General features: G+C 45.4%; 1 protein-coding gene, 1 long non-coding RNA gene and 1 pseudogene across 25 annotated transcripts in view; 2 read left to right on the top strand and 1 right to left on the bottom strand.

Moving 5' to 3' along the window:
* The window catches only part of LOC127669633 (uncharacterized), a 77,245-nt gene extending 70,875 nt beyond the window's left edge, over positions 1–6,370 (top strand). The window contains exon 3 of the long non-coding RNA XR_007974404.1: positions 6,356–6,370. This is a non-coding gene — a long non-coding RNA (uncharacterized LOC127669633). The remainder of the gene's footprint in view (positions 1–6,355) is intronic.
* LOC127669619 (H-2 class I histocompatibility antigen, D-B alpha chain-like) overlaps positions 1–20,131 on the bottom strand; it is a 450,763-nt gene that overhangs the window by 203,132 nt on the left and 227,500 nt on the right. For 6 of the 24 annotated variants that reach the window (XM_052163713.1, XM_052163710.1, XM_052163733.1 and 3 more), the window contains exons 5-7: positions 7,103–7,206; positions 6,859–6,975; positions 6,649–6,696 (exon numbers count right to left, since the gene is read on the bottom strand). The exons of 3 other annotated variants lie outside the window; for them this stretch is intronic. In XM_052163713.1, coding sequence (XP_052019673.1) covers positions 6,649–6,696; positions 6,859–6,975; positions 7,103–7,206 — 269 coding nt within the window. Of the gene's footprint in view, positions 1–6,249; positions 6,299–6,385; positions 6,482–6,648; positions 6,697–6,858; positions 6,976–7,102; positions 7,379–8,950; positions 9,227–9,420; positions 9,691–9,893; positions 9,966–20,131 lie in introns of those variants that run through there. 15 more of the 24 variants (XM_052163724.1, XM_052163709.1, XM_052163745.1 and 12 more) reach the window with 8 other exon arrangements.
* Positions 12,364–13,235, top strand: LOC127670034 (eukaryotic translation initiation factor 1-like; annotated as a pseudogene).

Genomic DNA, 20,131 nt, shown 5'->3' with positions numbered 1-20,131 from the left:
CATGTGCAGGCAAGAGACGTGTTGAGGCAAGACCTGTGGGAGATGCGTGATATCTGGCGAGTGTAAACAGGACTCAGCTGACCCTGACTCGGCTGAGCTTGGCTTGCCAGTGCAGTGAGCTCGTGGGTCTCAAGTCTTTGCTGACCTTTACTTCCTTGAAAGGGACACAGCTGAAAACTTCTCCTGACATGGCTCTGGGTCCCTCCTGCTGAGAGGAGCCAAGGCTGAGGCCTGGCTGTCTCTGCTAGGCACTGCCACACTGCTTGTCTTAGTCAGGGTTTCTATTCCTGCACAAACATCATGACCAAGAAGCAAGTTGGGGAGGAAAGGGTTTATTCAGCTTACACTTCTGCATTGCTGTACATCACAAAAGGAAGTGAAGACTGGAACTCGAGCAGGTCAGGAAGCAGGAGCTGATGCAGAGGCCATGGAGGGATGTTCCTTACTGGCTTGCTTAGCCTGCTCTCTTATAAAACCCAAGAATACCAGCCCAGAGGTGGTACCACCCACAAGGGGCCCTCCCCCTTGTTCACTAATTGAGAAAATGCCTCACAGTTGGATCTCATGTAGGCACTTCCCCAACTGAAGCTCCTTTCTCTGTGCTAACTCCAGCCTGTGTCAAATTGACACACAAAACCAGCCAGTACACTGCTGATTGTGTTTGCTCTCCCTACTCTGCCAAACCAGACTGCTAGTGCATCCCTGAAATGTTTGCGAATGGATGGAGAAACCGCTTCTAACCTATGAACTAAACCACTGATTTCCAGACAACACAGAGAGAGTTACTCCAAAAAAACCTTTCTAAACACATCCACTTCCCCTGTATCCTTTCTTTCCTGCTAGCTCTGGGGTTGGAGTTGGGGGAAGGGCTAAAAGAGATGTTAAAGCATTTAAAAAACATAATTAAAAACATGGTTTAAGAAAATTAAAGTTATAGCCCTACCCTTAAAATGGTTGGCTCTCAAGCATGTGTGCATCTCTTTCTAAGGAAAAGTTGCAGGCACTTGATCAGCTGGGACAAGAGCAGCTGGGGCCCAACACACAGAGGAGTCTACCCGCCCGCAGGATTCCCCTGAACCTGCTATAAAAAAGAAATTGGGGTAGGGGTGATGCTTACAGATTTGAGAATTACAATGAATAGTGTAATTAAACCAAATGATATAAAAGAATGACACATTCTAGGCCATGCATACAAAAGACACACCATCATGCTATTTTACTTGAAAGGTGTAAGCTTAGATTGGGCAGGTTTTGGAGCTATTCTGACTTCCACCCCGCCCACATGTCCCTTGCTGTTTGCTGTCTGTCCTGGCTGTGTGCTCATAGCTCCTCTACTCTCAGGTGACCTCCTCCCCTCCTCTCCTTTAGTCTTTTCCTTTTCTCTCCTGAGACCCTTCACTCAATCTTTAAGTCTTGCCTTACTCCCTCTATTGACCAATCACAGGCTTTAGCTTTTTATTGACAAATTAACTTGGAGGGCAATGCTTACATACCATCACTGGATGTGCATGAGGATCATCTCCTGGGGCAACCAGATCTTGTGGGCCAGTACTTAGGATTTGAATCCATATCAGCACCACAGCAATCCCAACAAATGGGTCCTTACAGCCTGGAATTCCTTTATCTTCTTTATTGACTGCAACTAATTTAAAAGGCTGGTTTTTTTCTGTTCCCTTGCAATAGCAGGATAAGGAAAAATTGCCTTCATATTACCTGCTTAAAGCAATGCTCAGCCTGTAAAATTATGTCAGTGGAAAGTTCTCCCACTGGGCATGTTAAACAGTCTAACACTGTGTCATATTTAATGTAACAACTGCTAGAAATAATTTGTGGGCAATTTCTTCAATCCATTATTTACCGTTACATGTATAATATTCTGAGGGCTGATTCTGATGTAGACACTTTAGAGAAATTGTTTGGTAAAACCGAAAGGATTTTGCTTTGTTGAGGTTTGAAGATTACTTCTGAAAAAAAATATAATACAGAGAGGAGATTCCATTCACTAGCTATGCTATAAAATAAGTCAACAGAATATTCACCTGCAGAGGGTACAGATTTGAAAAAAATCACTTGTGAAATCTCAATGATTTTTAAAAATTAATGGGAGATACCAATTGGCTCTGGCCCACCATTGGATTAGTAATTTGTTTCAAATGTTGCAAGTAGATTCAGACATGGACAGTCCAAGGCAGCTAACCAATAAGAAGAGAAAGAGGTAACCTTAATAGAAAAGAGATTAGAAGGTATATATGTGGATGGCATAGATCCCAAACTGGACTGTATTTTGGTTATTTTGCCTTCAACTCCTTCTCCTACTAGGATCATTATGAAAAGAGAAGTAGTATTTTAGATAGATCTTCTTAACACACAAAGAGAAAAGTTAAAGGCTTATATTAAAAAAGTTTCTGATTTAATTGCACAAGTACAACTCTGCCAATTGTCAGTAATTGTTCCAAGCAAAAATTATAGAGCCTTACACTAATATGGAGATTACATCATTATGGATAATCATTGAAGATTGGCAAAGAGTTTGTAACAAGTATTTGGAAGAAATTAACAAATATCCTAAAAGAAAACAACTTTCCCTAATAAAAAGAACAAATTTAGCTGGGCGGTGGTGGCACATGCCTGTAATCCCAGCACTTGGGAGGCAGAGGCAGGTGGATTTCTGAGTTCGAGGCCAGCCTGGTCTACAGAGTGAGTTCCAGGACAGCCAGGGCTACACAGAGAAACCCTGTCTGGGGGGCGGGGGGGGGGGGAGAACAAATTTGATTGTCCATGTATTGTAAAGGTAATGCTAATTCCTGGGGCACTATTCCATACGAATGCAAAAACGTTGGAAATGGCTGCTATAAGTAAGGAAAAAATAAGCAAAGTAATTCAAAGCCCAAATGCTTCCGTTAAAATATCAGCGTTGTGTGTAATCCTTATGGTATTATCAGATTTTCCTGAATCTCTTAGTATAGCCACTGAGGTTCAATATGCAGACAGAGTTGTTCTGCACATAGCAACTGCTAAATTTATTCTGGATAATTCAGAGTTAACCTCAGTATTTTGCAACTGCAACAGGCCGTCAGAAATAGAAACTACCCATCATATGTCACCCATATTCAGTCTCTCACAGGCTTGCCAGGTCCATTAAAACAAGGAAATGAAGAAATTAACCAATTATTCATAGGAAATGTGTTAGACACCTCAGATACTCATGGAAAACAACATGTTAACAGTTAAGGTGTAAAGAAAAAATTTCTATCACCTGGCAACAAGCCAAGGAATTTATAAAGAAATGTCTTGTTTTTTGTAGAACCAAACTCCAGTACACACTAGAAGAAATGCTCAGGGCACCAAAATAAATAAATAAAAAATGAAATCTGGCAGATGGATGTGTTTCAGTTTGCAGAATTTGGAAAACTAAAGTTTATATAACACTGAAACATACTCGGATTTCCAATGTGCAACTGCTTTAAGTTCTGAAAATACTAATTCCGCAATTACGCATTTACTAGAATGGCTCCTATGGGAATATGTACAAACCAGGACTGACAATGCCCTGCACATGTCTCCAATAAGACGCAGCAACTCTTTGCACATTATAAAGCACATTACAGCTGCACCACACAATGCTGCAAGAAAATCAGATGTAGAAAAGGCCTATCACACCATAAGGAACACTCTTGTAAAACAGAAAGAAAGAACTAAGACCCAGGGGTGGAATAGATTGTGCTCCACTAACTTCATATTTCCTGAGTATTAACAAGAAAGAACAGCAGCTGAGAGACACTGGATCAAGGAAAACTCTGTGGAATTAAATCAACCTATATACCATAAGGATGTGTTAGCATCAGAATGGAAGTCAGTGAGTGTATGGTGCTGGGATGATGATTGTTTATACTTCCAGAGGACACAAAAGCTGTGAATAGTAACATAAGTAATAAAACTCAGAGTTGTCAGGGGGAGGTCTAACGAAAACTTGGCCACAGACCCAGAAAAAGCAAAGAAGAGAGCCTGACCAGTCCCTGCCTTCCCTGCCAGCCAGAAAAGCCTGCACCAGACATGTTCAGTTCCTAAGTACTGACAGGCCTATGTCACAGAATATTTTATTATTGTACATAGGAAACCTAAATGTTAGCAAAATATAAAAGCCTAAATAGACATTGCATTTGGCAGATGCAGTTATATGTGACCTGAAGAGATGTAGTTTGGAGGCCACTAAATTCTCCATGATAAGAACACTGAAGAATGGAAAGTGCCTGCTTATTTTCAGGCAAGGTGCATGGGAGAGGGCTTGTGGTCTTTGTCCTGTGACCCCAGGCAAGTCAGCAGGTGGTCTTGTGCTGCCCCCCTGAAAGGTGAAAGGGTTCAGACTTTCAGACTCTACTGGCTTGCCCTGGAGCCTTCCCCACCCCACCATGACAATGACATGGCTCTACCTGCCAAGGGTGGAGGGGAGGAGCTAGAGACTTCTTTTATAAGCAATTGGACATTTGACAGCGCCCGCTCTCTCTCTCTGTCTCTCTCTGTCTCTGTCTCTGTCTCTCTCTCTCTGTCTCTCTCTGTCTCTCTCTCTCTCTCTCTCTCTCTGTCTCTGTCTCGCACATGTGCGCGCTGTTGGTCTGTCTCACTTCCTCTTTCTCTTTTTCTCTCAGCTAGGCAGTGGTGGCACACACCTATAATCCCAGCACTCTGGGAGGCAGAGGCAGGCAGATTTCTCAGTTCTAGGCCAGCCTGGTCTACAGAGTGAGTTCCAGGACAGCCAGGGCTATACAGAGAAACCCTGTCTCAGAAAAAAAAAAAAATCCAAAAAACCTATATATTTTTTTTCCTCTTAGCTTTTAAGATCCTTTATGGAATAGGGATTTTCTCTTTGGGCTTGCAACAACAACAAAAAAGCAATTGGTAAGACACAGGTAAAACAGAAATCTAGGAAAGAAAGCTAAGGAACCTCCTCAGGGTTGGTAGAGCTCAAGAGAAAGGCAGACTGGCTTGGTAGAATGACACACAGAGATTTCTAAAGAGCTGGCAGTTTAGTTGTAGAATCAGGCTTGTAAACAGAATCTTATAAATAGTTAAGAAAATAAATTTTCCTCACTGAGCTGGCAGGGTTTTACCTCAGTTTATGTGTCCTGTGTCTTTATTGGTATTAATATGAGATAAATTAAATGTATACAGGCCTATAAGAGGGACTTTGGACTCCTACAGTACAGACACGTCTAAATGCAGAGCAATAACCGGCCGATTAGCAGGACTTTGGGCTGCAAGCTAAAGGTCCACAGAGCTGGAAACAGAGACTAAGACTTCAGGGAGTTAACTCCAGAGCTCAAGATGTAAAAGATAAGATATTCCAGGTATAGGAATTGGTACCCAAGTTACAGGAGAGAGAAGCATTGCTGTCAGGTCTTATCCCAGCTGTGAATGTGCTCCTGAGAGATGAGCAGACAGGTCACACCAGACACCTGAGAACCCTGGAAAAGACGCTGGAGAGAAGGAGAGGCAGAATTCACCACAGTAGCAGGGGACACGGAGCAGCCAGGGCAGCTTCAGGAAGGCATCATTAGAAGCTAGAGCAAATGGGTGGGAGGAAATGTGGTGTGACTTATCTTGTGCACCTGGCACATTAAAGAATCCCCAGTTGAGTCTGTTCTTTTGTCCTTGGTGCTCATAATCCTGGGGTCACAACAAGGCTCTGGCATTCCAGTGTCATTGTGATCACAGAATCTCAGCATGTGCTTCATAGTGATGGAGAGAGCACAGCTCAGAGGTAACAGAGCTGAGGGGCGACCGCACACTGAACCAACCTGGGCACAGCCCTGTCACACTCAGCTCCCACAGCCTCATCCTGTCCCAAAAACACACAGTGTAGTGACACAGATTCTGGAAGGTTCTCCATCTACCATGTATTTCTTCAAATAAAACTCTTAAGTATTCTCAATCAATGACATTAACAAGCAATCGACCCTCAGGTCATGATGTGAACAATCAAGTTCATATTCAGATTCTCATTCTCAGTGTGGAAGTGAGGAGCTGCAGCTCAGGGCAGCATGGAGCTGACAGGATGCAGATGTCCCCCAGTGTGTGTCTGGACCAGGAAGGTTGGCTGTGGAAGGGAACACAGGGCAGTGCAGGGACAGGGTCCTGTGTGCAGGGCAGGCTGGGCTCCACAGTTCTTCACATTGAGCCCCGAGGCTCACAGGTAACATCAGACACTGTTGTCTAAAGGGAACTGAGGGCTCTGGGTGTCACAGGAGAGACCTGAACACACTGGCTGTCACTCAGTCCACTCCAGGCAGCTGTCTTCATGCTAGAGAATGAGAGTCATGAACCATCACTGTGAAGTCAACATCCCAACAACCCACAGCTCACAGAGGAGTCTGGGAGTCCCTGAAACCCAATCATGTCCACATTGCCCCTCCCCAGTCAGACCCCAGAGTGTCACCTTTACAATCTGGGAGAGACATATCAGAGCTCTGGGAGCTGTGGCTGCCTAGGGTAAAACAAAACATATGTATATATACATGTATGTATTCATATCATGGTACAACTCAGGTCCCCCAGGAGATGTCTCTGGAGGAGCTGTTATGGATTCCCAGAGCTCCCACCATCCCCAGCTTCACTCCAATGTCCCCAGGACAATCCTGTCCCCACACTAACCTGGAGCTGGAGCATAGTCTCCTCTTTGTCCACCTGTGAGAAGGAAAGCTGTGAGAGTTCAAGGAAGATCTTGACATTAGGAAGTTCCCAGAACTGACAGCAGACCCAGGTGGAGACAGGAGCAATGAGGGTGTGGCTGTGTTTCCATTAATGAGCAGAGCACACTTCAGAAGGAGGCTGAGAGAAAACTCAGACCCTGCCCTTTTCTACCTGTGTTTCTCCTCCTCTTCATCACAAAAGCCACCACAGCTCCAATGATGACCACAGCTCCAAGGACAGCCAGACCAGCAATGATCACCATATTGGAGTTGGTGGATGGAGGAGGCTCTGGGAAGGACAGACACAGGAAATGAAGGGGAGGGTCATGACCCCAGCTCTCAGCCCTGACCTGCTCAGGGTCTGCAGAAGGCTCCAGCTTTCCCTGACCCCAGCTCTGCACCTACACCCTCCTTACCCCATTTCAGGGTGAGGGGCTCAGACAGCCCCTCATGGTGCACATGACATGTGTAATTCTGCTCCTTCCCAAAAGGCACCACCACAGCTGCCCACTTCTGGAAGGTTCCATCTCCTGAAGGCCTGGTCTCCACAAGCTCCATGTCCTGGGTCAGCCCCTCCCCATTCAACTGCCAGGTCAGGGTGATGTCAGCAGGGTAGAAGCCCAGGGCCCAGCACCTCAGGGTGACATCACCTTCAAGTCTGGAGTGATGGGTCACACGTGCCTTTGGGGGATCTGTGTGGAAGATTTAAGAAATCCCACAATTAACAAGACACACTGAAATCTACACAAGACACAGTCAAATCAGTGATGACACTGAAGTATGTGTCTGTTTGACACTTTGACTGTCATTGCCCTAGTGACCTGCAGGTAGCGCTGGTCCCCTGAGCACAGAACTGCACATGTTCCTGGGGGACTCAGAAGCTAAGAGGGAATCCACATGAGCCAGTGGGTCAGCATGGTCGTCCGTATGTGATGTTCTATAGCATGAAATAGGTAGTCACAGAATGGAAGATGGAATGGAAAAAAAGTAATTTAATATGTGCTTGAGTTCAGATCAAAATTAGAAATTAGGGCCATGTGCTACTGGAAGGGTGCCACCACTGAGACTCAACCCTGTGGTCATCTTGCTGATCAGCATAACTGTCAGTCCAAGTGACAAGCCACTAGGAAGAATATAGCAGAAATGTGGTGAACCTCTGACACTCAGCCAGAGAAAATGACTCAGAGCCCCTGCCTCTGGGGTACAAAGTACAGGTGTGTCACACAGGATCCCTGGAGTGTGCTGTGGACCCCAGTGCAGCACTCACTGAACACAGCGGGCTCACAGGGTGTGAGGATCTTCCCTCTCACTCCAGCCCTGGATGGCAGAAGACCCTGTCTCTCAGAGTCCAATTCCTGATTCACTAGGGGAGCACTGTAACTTGTGGGACAGAGGAAGAACAGGAGACTCTGGATGTTTAGTTCTGACGGGAACCAGTCTAAGTTCTCAAAAATCTCTCTTATAAGGGAACCCTGATTTAACCTGTCTAATTATTCAAGTTAGCAGTCTCCCCTGGCACCTGTGGAGACTGATATAAATGACAATACGAGGGCATGAAGAAACAGGATCACTCCAGTGCAGACAAAAACTGACTAGAAGCAAAATAATCCCTTCCAAAAAAAAAAAAAAAGTAAAGAAAAAATAAAGTGAGAAATTAGAAAATTAGAAAAAGAAAAGAGAAAAAAAAAGAAATTCTACGATTTATATTCCTCCAGGGTCCCCCATAAGGGCTCCTGTGACCACTCACCATTGTAGGAATAGTTAGAATGGGGTGTTGAAGAGATGCAAACCCCACAGACAGGGAGGGATCTGTGAGAATGTATTCTTTGGAAAGTTCTTGAAACTGGGGAACCAGGCTAGTGTAGGGGAGCCCATGTCTCCCATCAGGTAAAGGAGACTTCCGGTCCTGAGGTGTGAGGGCTGACACACTCAGCATGACAGGAGTCCGTGTCCACAGACAGTGGGTGTGGGCAGAGAACCCGGCCTGGGAGAGGCCATGGCTGACAGAGGCTTCAGACTGCAGGGAGCCGCCATTGCTAAGTGGGGGAAATTCTCTCCTTCCCTCCTGACACAGCCTGGGCACTGTCCAGGGAGGAGGCTGAGCCCTGGGAGAGGCAGTGCAGTCACTGTGATGAGGATCAGGAGACCCAGGGACACTGTCTCCCCTCTGAGACAGGGGCATCACCCCAGCTGAGGGTTTCTTCTTCCCCAGGACTGAGCCCCAGCCCGAGGGCAGAGGGAGGAGCTGCCCGCGGCCCCTGCACCTGTGCGCAGCAGCGTCTCCTTCCCGAGCTCCAGGTATCTGCGGAGCCACTCCACGCACTCGCCCTCCAGTTGGGCCCTTTTTTCCTCAGCAACACCAGCCTGCTCCCACTTGCGTCGGGTGATCTGCGCCGCCATGTCCGCCGCCGTCCACGTTTTCAGGTCTTCGTTCAGGGCGATGTAATCGCGGCCGTCATAGGCGTACTGCTGGTACCCGCGGAGGAGGCGCCCGTCCGACCCCAGGTCACAGCCAGACCTCTTCTGGATTGTGTGAGAGCCTGCGGGACCCCGCGGTCAGCCCCGCCCCTGCCCCGCCCCTGCCCCGCCCAATTCGTCCAGGCCCGGCCCCGCCCACCTGCAAACTCTTCCAAACTAAAAGGGAAACCGGTCCCAGGTCTGTTTTGTTCCAGAGCCACAGATGCGGGACGTTTCCAGGTGGAGGGGTCGTGACCTCCGACCCGGAGTCACTCACCGGCCTCGCTCTGGTTGTAGTAGCCGAGCAGGGTCCTCAGGTTGACTCGGTAAAGTTGCTCTTTGCCCTTGGCGTTCCGTGTGTTCCGCTCCCAATACTCCGGCCCCTCCTGCTCCATCCACGACGCGCGCGGCTCCATCCTCGGATTCTCCGCGTCGCTGTCGAAGCGCACGAACTGCGTGTCGTCCACGTAGCCGACAATAATGAACCGTGGCTCCCCGAGGCCGGGCCGGGACACGGCGGTGCGGAAATACCGCAGCGAGTGTGAGCCTGGGGGCGGCGCGCGGTGAGACCCCGACCTCCTCCCGGGACCCCGTGCGGGTGCGCCGGCCGGGAGGGGAGCAGGGCGCGGGGTTCGGGACGCGGTTTGAGAAGGGGCGAAGGGTCCAGTGGGCGACGTGGGGACCCGGCTTCCCCGGTGCCGCCCCCGCCCCTCCCCGCAGAGCCTGTTTCCCTCCCGACCCCGCACTCACCCGCGCGGGTCTGGGTCGGGACCAGGGCGGCCGCCAGCAGCAGGAGCAGCGAGCGCGGCGCCATCGCCCCCACCGGGGCGTCAGAGTCCCGCGGGCTGCGTGGACTTTATAACCAGCGCCCTTGGAATAGTTCGTTGGTTTCCCAGGATTGCGCCACCCAAAGGAGGTGAGACCTGCCAGATGGTTCCTTCAGTCTTAGAGTAGAGAGGGCATCAGATCCCCAGGTGGTTGTGAGCAGCCTTGTGGGTGCTGCTCCTGGGCAAGGGAGGGACAGGAGTTGAGCTGCAGGAGAGGGTGGGGTCTGCAGGGAGCAGAGTAGGGCTCTCGTGCACCTCTGTCTTACTGAGGGTTTCCATCGCTGTGAAAGACCCTGTGACTAAAAGCAACTTGAAGAAGAAAGGGTTTATTTCAGTTTACAAGTCCACATCACAGTCTATCATTGAAGAGATTCAGGGCAGGACATTGAACGAGGATTCTAAAGTAGGAACTGAAGCAGAGACCGCGAGGACCAGTGCGAACTGCATTGTAGCTCATGCCTTGCTCAGATGGCTTTCTTATACAACCCACGAACACCAGCCAAGACTACTTCCAGTGGGCTGAGCCTTTCCAGACTGATCATTAATAATAACTTTAAATATGCCTTATAGACTTTCCTTTTTTACTTTTGGATTTTTTTTTTTTTTTTGAGACAGGGTTTCTCTGTATAGTCCTGGCTGTCCTGGAGCTCATTCTGTAGACCAGGCTGGCCCCTAACTCAGAAATATGCCTGCCTCTACCTCCCAGAGTGCTGGGATTACAGGCGTGTGTCACCACCGCCCAGCTCTTATAGACTTTCCCAAAGGCCCCTGAACGGAGGCATTTTCTCAATTCAGGATTCTCTCCCCAAATACATCTCTGTCTGTGTGTTGACAAAATGCAAACAGCATGGCCTCCTGGTGCAGGGTCAGTCAGTGAGAGCTGAGGGAGGAGGATGGGTATGGGTTCCTCTCCCTGACCTGGAGCCAGGGCCCTGCCCTGTGGATGGAGGACCCATGGTAAATCAGTTGGAATGTAAGGTGGGCTCCTACCCCATTCCTGTCCCTCAGTCCTAAGGACATGTTTCACCCGGCCTGTTGGTTGCTGCTGCTGATATAATCACAGGAGAGAGTGATAAAGTCAGGGCAAGGGAAGAGATGGAGAGAGAAATAGGGACGTCTTCTTATCTCAGAGCAGGATAATCTGATTTGGGAGGGACTGAGGAGAGGTAGTTAGGTAGGTAAGTAGTTGATAGATAGACAGACAGACAGACGGGTGGACATAGAATTAAAAAAGAAATGAGAAGACACGCTCTTCCACTCTTTGGACATCTACTATTTCCCTTCTTGCTCAGACTCCATGCAGCTTCAGGTCCTGCTCCAACAGACAGCTGCCCAGCTGGGGAAACATTCAGGGCTGACCCTGTGGGGCTTGCTAGGGTTCTTGCATGGATCAGAGGGCTAAGGGATTTTGCAAAGATCACACTGCACAGCAGACTTCATGTGAGAGGTTTATTGGGGTTGAGTAGTGAGTGAAAGAGAACAGTGTCGTCTGTGACGACCTGGGCTGGATAAGGGTGCACACAACTTGTGGCCACAGTGGAAATGTGTCACATTTGGTAGCTGGTGATGATGTGGCTTCTGGCACTGAAAGTCTGAAAGCAGGCTGGTTCTGGAATGTGGGTGGTCATTGGTCGACAGACATCCCTTCTTCTTATTTATTATATGTGGTGAAAAAAATAGGAAGCGGTAACTGGTAATGCAGAAATGAGGTCACCGTGCTGATACCTGTTGTCTGTGGTCTGTGTGTGTGTGTGTGCGCGCGTGCGCGTGTGTGCGCGTGCGCGACATCTTTGAGGACCCAAGAAAGCTAGGATGCTATCTAGGTTCAAAAAAAGCATGCTGTTCCCACACTGTCCAGGCTCTGCATGACCATCTGCAGCTGGGGAACACAAATGCATCTTTAAGTTGAACCATCGTGGGGCAGGTGCTTTGAGGCTGTCTGGCATGCAGAGTTTGAAGAAACACTTGGTGCTAGTATTATATATATATTTATTTACATATATATATATATGTATATATATATATATGTAAATAAAACTTTAAGGTAGAGTTAAGGAGGTTAGAATAATTTTTTTAGGTGAATGTTTGAACTTTTCCCGAGGAAAAGCAATAGTATCAGCCTTAAGAGGTGGTTCAGCAGTTAAGAGCACCCACTGCACTTCTGGAGGTCCTGAGTTCAAATCCCAGGAAGTACATGGTGACTCACAACCTTCTGTAATGAGATTGGATGCCCTCTTTTCATGTGTCTGAAAATAGCTATGGTGTACTTACATTGGAAGAAGGAGAAGAAGAAGAGGAGGAGGAGGAGGAGAAAGAAAGAAAGAAAGAAAGAAAGAAAGAAAGAAAGAAAGAAAGAAAGAAAGAAAGAAAGAAAGAAAGAAAGAAAGAAAGGGTCTGCTACTCAGACCCTCTACTCTCTCGACCCCTTTGCTGATGCAAGTAGGCAGGATGACCTGCCTCCTGCTGTCACTCAGGATTATATCCATATAAGAATGCAACAGAGAAACCACAGGAAGACCCTTACAACTGTCCAAGGGATCGCTGATGATTACCATTAAAAAGAAACTAGTGAAAGCGGTTAAGAAGAAATTTGCCTGCAGTGGTACTGCAATTGAGATCCAGAATATGAAGAAGTAATTCAGCTACAGGGTGAGCCGTGCAGGAACACATGCCAGTTCCTGATAGAGACTGGAGTGGCTAAGGGCGATCAGCTGAAGGTTCGTGGGTTCAAGTGCTTGTGGCTCTCTGAAGCTTCAGTGAGGATTTCCTTGCAATGAGTAGAATTTCTCTTCTGTCTCTTGTCACACGTTTAAAAACTTCACAGCTTGTATAATGTAATCATTTGGGGTCTGCTTTTAACTCAGACTAGTGTAACTCCTTCATGCAATAAACTGAAAAGAGCCACCCCTCAAGATCGTTACAAAGTAACCTTTCATATCCTTAAAAGTTACATAAACTTTACAATTTTTTCTTCTGTCCAATTATTCACCACAAGACACAGGTGGCTGGTTACTGAGAACAGTCTTGGTAAAACAACTTCCTTTACATAAAGAGTAAAAGGTTACATTGAAATCTATTGTGTGAATTTATCTCTTCTTAGAATCTGGTAACAATGTGTCAGTGTCTAGACCTAGTAGCAACTCTAGGAAAGTGTCTGGTGATTTTCACACATGAAGAGAACTGAGAAGCACCTGAAGCCTGTGTTGCTGCTGTTAAACTGACAAAGCTCTCCCTGGTCAACAGCATCAGAGATCTGCAAAGGGGGAATTTCACCCGAGTAAGTAGGAAGTACAGACTAAGCAGCTTCCAAATCTATTAAAAATGACAGACTTATCTGTTATCTAGACAATCACTGAACGTTCTGCTGTGGTAGTCTTGATTTTGCTGGGGACAGAGGACCCAGGGCAGCATCAGTCTTCCCAGCCTGGTCCAGAAGGTCCAAAGACTGTGCAGTGGATGAGGACCCTGGGGGATCAGCCTACCTTGTCTAAGCAAATTGGGGCAATCAACTCCCCAGTGTCCTGCTTGTCCACAGTTTGGACAGGGTCCTGGTGACAGACAAGATGAAGGGTAGGTTTTCATCCAGTGGCTGTGGGGATGCAGGGGGGAAGAGTCACTTATAGTAGCTGTTGGTCTCTGTCATAGTAAGCTTTTGAAAAATTAAACATGTTAAATGCCATATTTGGCAGATCTCTGAAAAATTTTGAGGACTGTTAGATAGTAAGGTGAACAAACGTTCCTTGCTTCTAGTAACTTGTTTTAGACATTGGAAATATATACAGGAGGCTAATTAGACCTTGTTCCTGTTCTTAACTTTCATGTGTTAATTGTCTTCAATAGTTTACAAGAAGTCAGTAACTTACATAAGATTTTATACCTTTTTAATAATTTTTTTAAAGATTAATTTGTTTATTTTATGTATGTGAGTATACTGTTGCTCTCTTCAGACACACCAGAAGAGGGCATCAGATCCCATTACAGATGGTTGTGAGCCACTATATAGTTTTCCTGAAACAGAACTCAGGACTTCTGTAAGAGCAGCCAGTGCTCTTAACCACTGAGCCATCTCTCTAGTCCTGAGATTTTGTAACTTTATCTCTGTTAAGTTTGAGCCTTAGTAATTTGAGTTGAAGATTCTTTATCATCTAAATAAACCATAAATGACTTAAACTTTAGTCCATAGGAGACTGTTATCTTTTATAGTTTACAATTATAGAACACCACAGTTTTTGGATGACTCAGTTTCTCCAAATAACAAAAGCTTAACAAGGCGAGCAAGGATAAAAAAGGTAGAGGAATATCACTGTGAAGCTGAGCAGGCCTGAGAAATAGATAAACCTTCGTGATCAAGTATACTCATTATCAAATACACTTGACTGGAGTGATGGCTCAGCACTTATGAGCACTGGCCTCTCTTCCAGAGAATCCAGATTCAATTATCAACAACCACATTGCAGGTACCAACTGTCTGTAATAATAGTTCTAGGCATCTGACACAATCACATATATATGAATGTATATAATGCTCACATGCTCATAGCATAAAATTTTAGAATAAAATGTATTCTTTATTCAGCAAACATGTGTAGCGTTTATCTACATTTTATATCAACTTGGTGCTGAGCAGTTAGCAAAGACACAGGAGGTTAGGCACACATCTTAAATCAGCTTTTGCTAATCCAAGCAGATCCTTATAATCTTACATTTTTACCATCACATACACTATATTCTAAACCAGAGTTGAGTCACATATTCAGTATGTTGTAACAAATATAACCTTAAGTTTTTACTTCATTGGCAAATATTTATGCCAATCAAAAATACTCGAGACTTGTTGATACTTCTTAGTTTATGAAGAGTGTTGTATTCTGTAGCTGGCTGCAGCTACTGTGAACAGGGTTCCTGGAACAGAAGCTGAGGTATGGATGGGGAAGCGACAAAAAGAACAAGGGCCAGGATGATAGTTTACTGACCACTGATCGAGGCTGAAACTTCAATGGAGGTCAGACCATTTAACAGTTTGGGCCAGCCCCTCGCCCCAGACTCCAGGCTGAGTTCCCGGGAAGTCATCTGGTGGTTCTTGGCTCCACTGCTCAGGCAGCTGTGTGGGTCACCTGCTTAATTCAGGAATTTGTAGACCTGGAGGAACAATTAATTTCACCTTCATTCAGAGCACTCCACACTAGGTGGAGCAGGATCCTGACTAGCACAGGAATCCCTGCTCAACAAAGGCTGGGAGAAGAAGTTCACCTTGACCAATATCAAGTTCCTACCAAGTGGCATGACACCCCGTTATGGCTCTGTACAGAAGAGATACAATGATATACAGAAAACTCATTAGGACAACAATTTTAACAGTTATTGTTTTGTGACTTGTGGTCAAGTGGTGATGTCAGTGAACTCACATGGCATGTAACCTTAGTAAAGATGGCTGCCAGTCATATGGCAACTTATATTTTGGTGAAGTTATCAGCCAAGATGGAGGAGAGCCACATGATTGCTATATTAAAACATCTGCTTTCATGGTATGTTGTTTTTAAAAACAAAATCCCTGTCATTCATTTTACCAATAAAGATGAAGAGGCCATATGTTGGGTGAAAACCCACTGGCTCAATGAGGCAGAGAAAAGACCTTTCTACTCCAGCAAGGTCTCAGAAGGCAAAAGCTCCTTTTCCTTCACACTGTCTTCAGTTCCCGCCAGCCAACTCAGTCTCCCTTCTTTCTGCTTCCTGTGTTTTTTTATATTCATCCCTGTCAACTGATTGCATGCTGCGCCTCTTGACCTATGGTTGACTCTGTTTAATATTGTTTACAGAAAGCTGTTTGGAAAGAAGAGTGTGTAAGGTCTGAGCAACACCACAATGGCCTGTTTACAATTAACAGAAAGTTCTTGGCTTAAAAGAGCCTGTTAGGGCTGTGCGTCTGCACAAGCAGAAACAGGCTTTTCCTGTTCCAAGTTCAGAATCTTGGGCTCCACAATGTGATCAAATATCCTGCCACATTACCTACTTTCTGTCTGAACAGTTGCTATTTTATAGCAGCAATAAACTATATACTGTCTGGTAACAAATACATTCATGATGTCCAGTCCATTTATTTGTATTTGGCAACCTTGGAGAAAGTCTTCTACTATCTATCCAAGTTTGGTGGTTCAAAGGTCTGTACTCAAATCACTTTCTATTATAACTTATATTTATCATCCTCAAAAATCTAATTTTAAACCTTAAAACAATTTCTTGAATCCTAAACAACTTAGTCTTAACTGTGAGAGTATAACTCTCTAGTCTTCAACCCCATCAGAGACCTGAGAAGAATGAATGTTATCAACAGAGACAGGAAGTGCAGAGCAAGCAGCTTCCAATACTATAGAAAAGACAGGGACTGCAAGACTGCTGGCTGCCTGGACAGTCTCCCAGGGTTCCTCTGGAACACTGGGGTATCCATGTCTTCAGGCTGCCTGTCCAGGACATCAGACAGATTGTTCTGTGAAGCTGGAATTATGAGGGACTTCTTCTCTACCTAGTCCTGGCAGACTTCAGCATTTGACTTCCTATGCTTTCTTTGTCCAGTTCGGAGGGCATTCTGTCTGCAGTTGACGCAAGGCAGGTTCCTGTCCAGTGGCAGCTTGCCACATTTGAGGCAAACTCCATAAGGAGGTTCTTCCATGCTCATCATCTTCCTTGAAGTATATGGGGGTACTAGCAGGAGCTGACACATCTCATTGTAAAAAAAAAAAATCTTACATTAATAAAAACATCTTTAAATGCCACATTCTGTAGATCTCTGAGAATCTTGAAGATGTAACTAAACCAAACAAATCAAAAGTTTGATTAAATGACTTTAACAAGCATCTAAAAATTTTTCTTAAACAGTTTATAATAGGAACTTTCAAAAGGATTAGAACTTCCCATTGCATTTTTAAGAGTTACATAGGTATCTTAAAACCATGGAGTTGATACATAGTATGTTGTAACCAAAATATAACCTTACTTTTGTATCACTATACAAGCATCTATACCAATGTAACCAATGGTAACCTCAGTTTGAATCAATATACAAAGATCTATACTAGAGTAATCAAATAAACATCAATTTTGTATCGCTATACAAGGATCTATACCTATGTAAGCAAATGTAATCTTAATTTTCTGTCAATATACAAAAGTCTATACCAATTTAAGGAAATATAACTGCAATCTGTATCAATATACAAAGATCTACACTAATGCAATCAAATACAACCTCAGTTTTCTTTCAATATGCAAATATCTAAACCAATGTAAGCTAATATAATTTTTCAAACATATCAATTAATCTTGTGTCAGTATACAAAGTTGTATATAAGAAGAGATTGAATAATTGAATAATTATTGAATAATAATTTTAGATGTAAATTATTCCTGTATTATTTTTATATCCTCCACTTTTCTTGAATATATAAAATAGAAATGTTTTACGTGTAGCCCAGTGACTCTGTTTTCTTTTCTTTTCTTTTTTTTTTTTTGTTTGTTTGTTTTTTGGATTTTTTTTTTTCTGAGACAGGGTTTCTCTGTATAGCCCTGGCTGTCCTGGAACTCATGCTGTAGACCAGGCTGGCCTCGAACTCAGAAATCCACTTGCCTCTGTCTCCCAGAGTGCTGGGATTAGAGGCATGCACCACCACCGCCTGGCTGAAAGGCTACATTTTTATGACTAATAAAACTTTGTTCTTGTCTGAGAAATTTACAGGTTTACAGAAGTGTAGGGCTAAGACCAAACAACACAAATATTTCAGGTGAATTGTGTAATGGTCCATGTTAACTTTAATTCCATTCATGTGTAAGTGGCCTTTCTGTGAATATTTTATTCTAAATCAAATTATAATAATTCATTATGGCCTTGGGATATTTCAGAGCCAAGTTGTTGAAGACAGCCTCTTGGTGTCCTAATCCTGTGTCCTGATAGGATGCTCTGCCTGGCCTCAGTGGCCTTCCTTACCAGGTATCCTTGGCGGGTGATGGGATGTGATCCTCTGTGGAGACTGCAGGATGCTCTCCAGCTTGAGACCAGGAAGGCTCCTGGTCTCCTTCCTGTAATGCTGTGTCTCCCACAGTTCCAGTTGAATGCAGATAGTAATTGATGTCACACAACACGCCCAGCACAGAGCAGCAGCAGGGAGACCAGCATCGAGGCCGTGAGCTCAGGCAGGTGTGTGGCGCCTTAAGGCCATGTTGGTGATCCCTGCATCTGTAGCACGGAGCTCTTTCTCTGCCCACACTGTCTTCATGTGCTCCAGCATCTTCCCAACCTCACAGAGAGCATGACAAAGGATGCCAGCTCCCCAACTCCAGCTCCAGGCATCCTCTGCAGTCCCCTTGATGGGATGGGGTCTCAGGACCTCAGGCTGCCTTCACACTCACTATGTAGCTGAGGCTGTGTTTGAACCCCTAACATTGTGGATCCCCCTATGGAGTTCTGGGGTCAGCAGCACACCTCTCACACACAATGCTCAGTTGGTGTATGGCATTTACATACATGTAAATAATTTCTCCTTCTTTCATCTCTCTGTCCTGCCTCTCCTGCTGCCCCTCACCAAGTGGTTCCCTTGCTGTTCCATTCTACCATATTTAAATTAGAATCCACATATGAACAAACATGTGTGCAGTCACACATTGCTTCTATGCAGTTGTCCCCTTCCCTGCTGGGAAAAAGATTCCCTCTGGGAGCCTGTGTGTGAACCCTGCACAGCAGTAAGCCCTGTCTGCACTCTGTGTGTTGCTGTGTACACACTCCAATGGAAAGGTTGCTACATCAGCTGCAGTAAGAGATGAGTAACAGTCACATGCAGAATGCTGAGAACAGGGCAATGAAATAGACATTGTTTAGTTCCTCCCCCTCTCCACTGCCCTGTGCTCCCCTGTGGTGGGAGATGACAGATGAGCTGCGCTGAGGGAATGAGAGACCACGGCATCAGGATCTGTGGATCTGACAGCTGAGTCTGCCCATGAGCACCTCAGACCTGAGCATCGTGAGCAGTGTGGACACTGGACAGAGGAGGCAAAGGTCTCAGACCAGGTGAGACAGAATCTTCATCCCAGACACAGAAAGATAAAATGTGTAAAGCATGTATCTCGTCCATCTGTACAGTGCTTGCCTTGTTCCTTTCAGATCTTAGTTAACCAAAGTCACTAAAAGTGTGGAAGGCGCCACCCCCTGGTAAGAGTCCCAGGGCAGCACAGTGTGTCTCTGCCCTGGGCCATCTCTGCAGCCCCTGGACCAGTCTTTTTTTTTCTTTTTTTTTTTTTTTCTATTTAATAAAAATATTTAATGCTGCCAAAAAGTATAAAAATACATTAGGAATGGCAGTACAATACAAAGTAGTCTCTCCTAATTTATTTCCTTTACATCTTTCTACAGTTCATACACATGTTAAAAAACAATACATCAAATTAAAGGGTTTGCAAGTCTTCTGCTGGTGGCGTTCTTCATCCCCTGGATGTAAAGCTTACTTTGTAAACAGACAACTTGTGAGGCAATCTACAGGGTTAGCAAGCCTCACTTTAGTTTCCGGAGTGGGCTTCAGGTCTTGTTTTGCACATCAAAGGTTCAAATTTTATAGCTGCAGAATAGTCTCAAGTCATGAACATTTAGGTGTCTGTCAATCTTGGCCTAAAACATAAAATAAGAAGTCATCTATTCAATCCATAGCCACCACACACACAGATGTACATAGATACAAACATGAAAGAACTAACACTGAACTAAAAAGTCAACCAAAGAAATCATTCCAACATGGCACATCCAAACACACCAAGTGATTCCCAAAATGGCGGGTTTCCAAATGGAAGCAGGTCTGTGAGAGACAGACCAGGACCAGTCTTATAATAAACAGGAATCTAGAGTAGACTCATCCCATCAACCCTGGGATCTTCTCTGGAGGCAGCACCAGGATCCCAGAGCCAGGGAAGGAGAGGGGCCATGGGCACGGCTCAGATCCAATGGGACCAGATCTGAGATGAGAGCCTGTGGATCCCTCCTCTGTGTGGATCCTGCAATCCAGGGTTAGGTGGGGAAAGATGGGGAGATTTCTACGGAGGTGCCTGGAAGGAGGCAGGAGCTCAGGGGAGTTTAGTCAATCTGTGTGGCCCACAGTGTCCTGAGAGCAGGGCCCTTGTTGTGTC

This window comes from Apodemus sylvaticus, chromosome 19, assembly GCF_947179515.1.
Source record: "Apodemus sylvaticus chromosome 19, mApoSyl1.1, whole genome shotgun sequence".
Taxonomy (NCBI): Eukaryota; Metazoa; Chordata; class Mammalia; order Rodentia; family Muridae; genus Apodemus; species Apodemus sylvaticus.
This window is presented reverse-complemented; position numbering and strand designations above follow the sequence as displayed.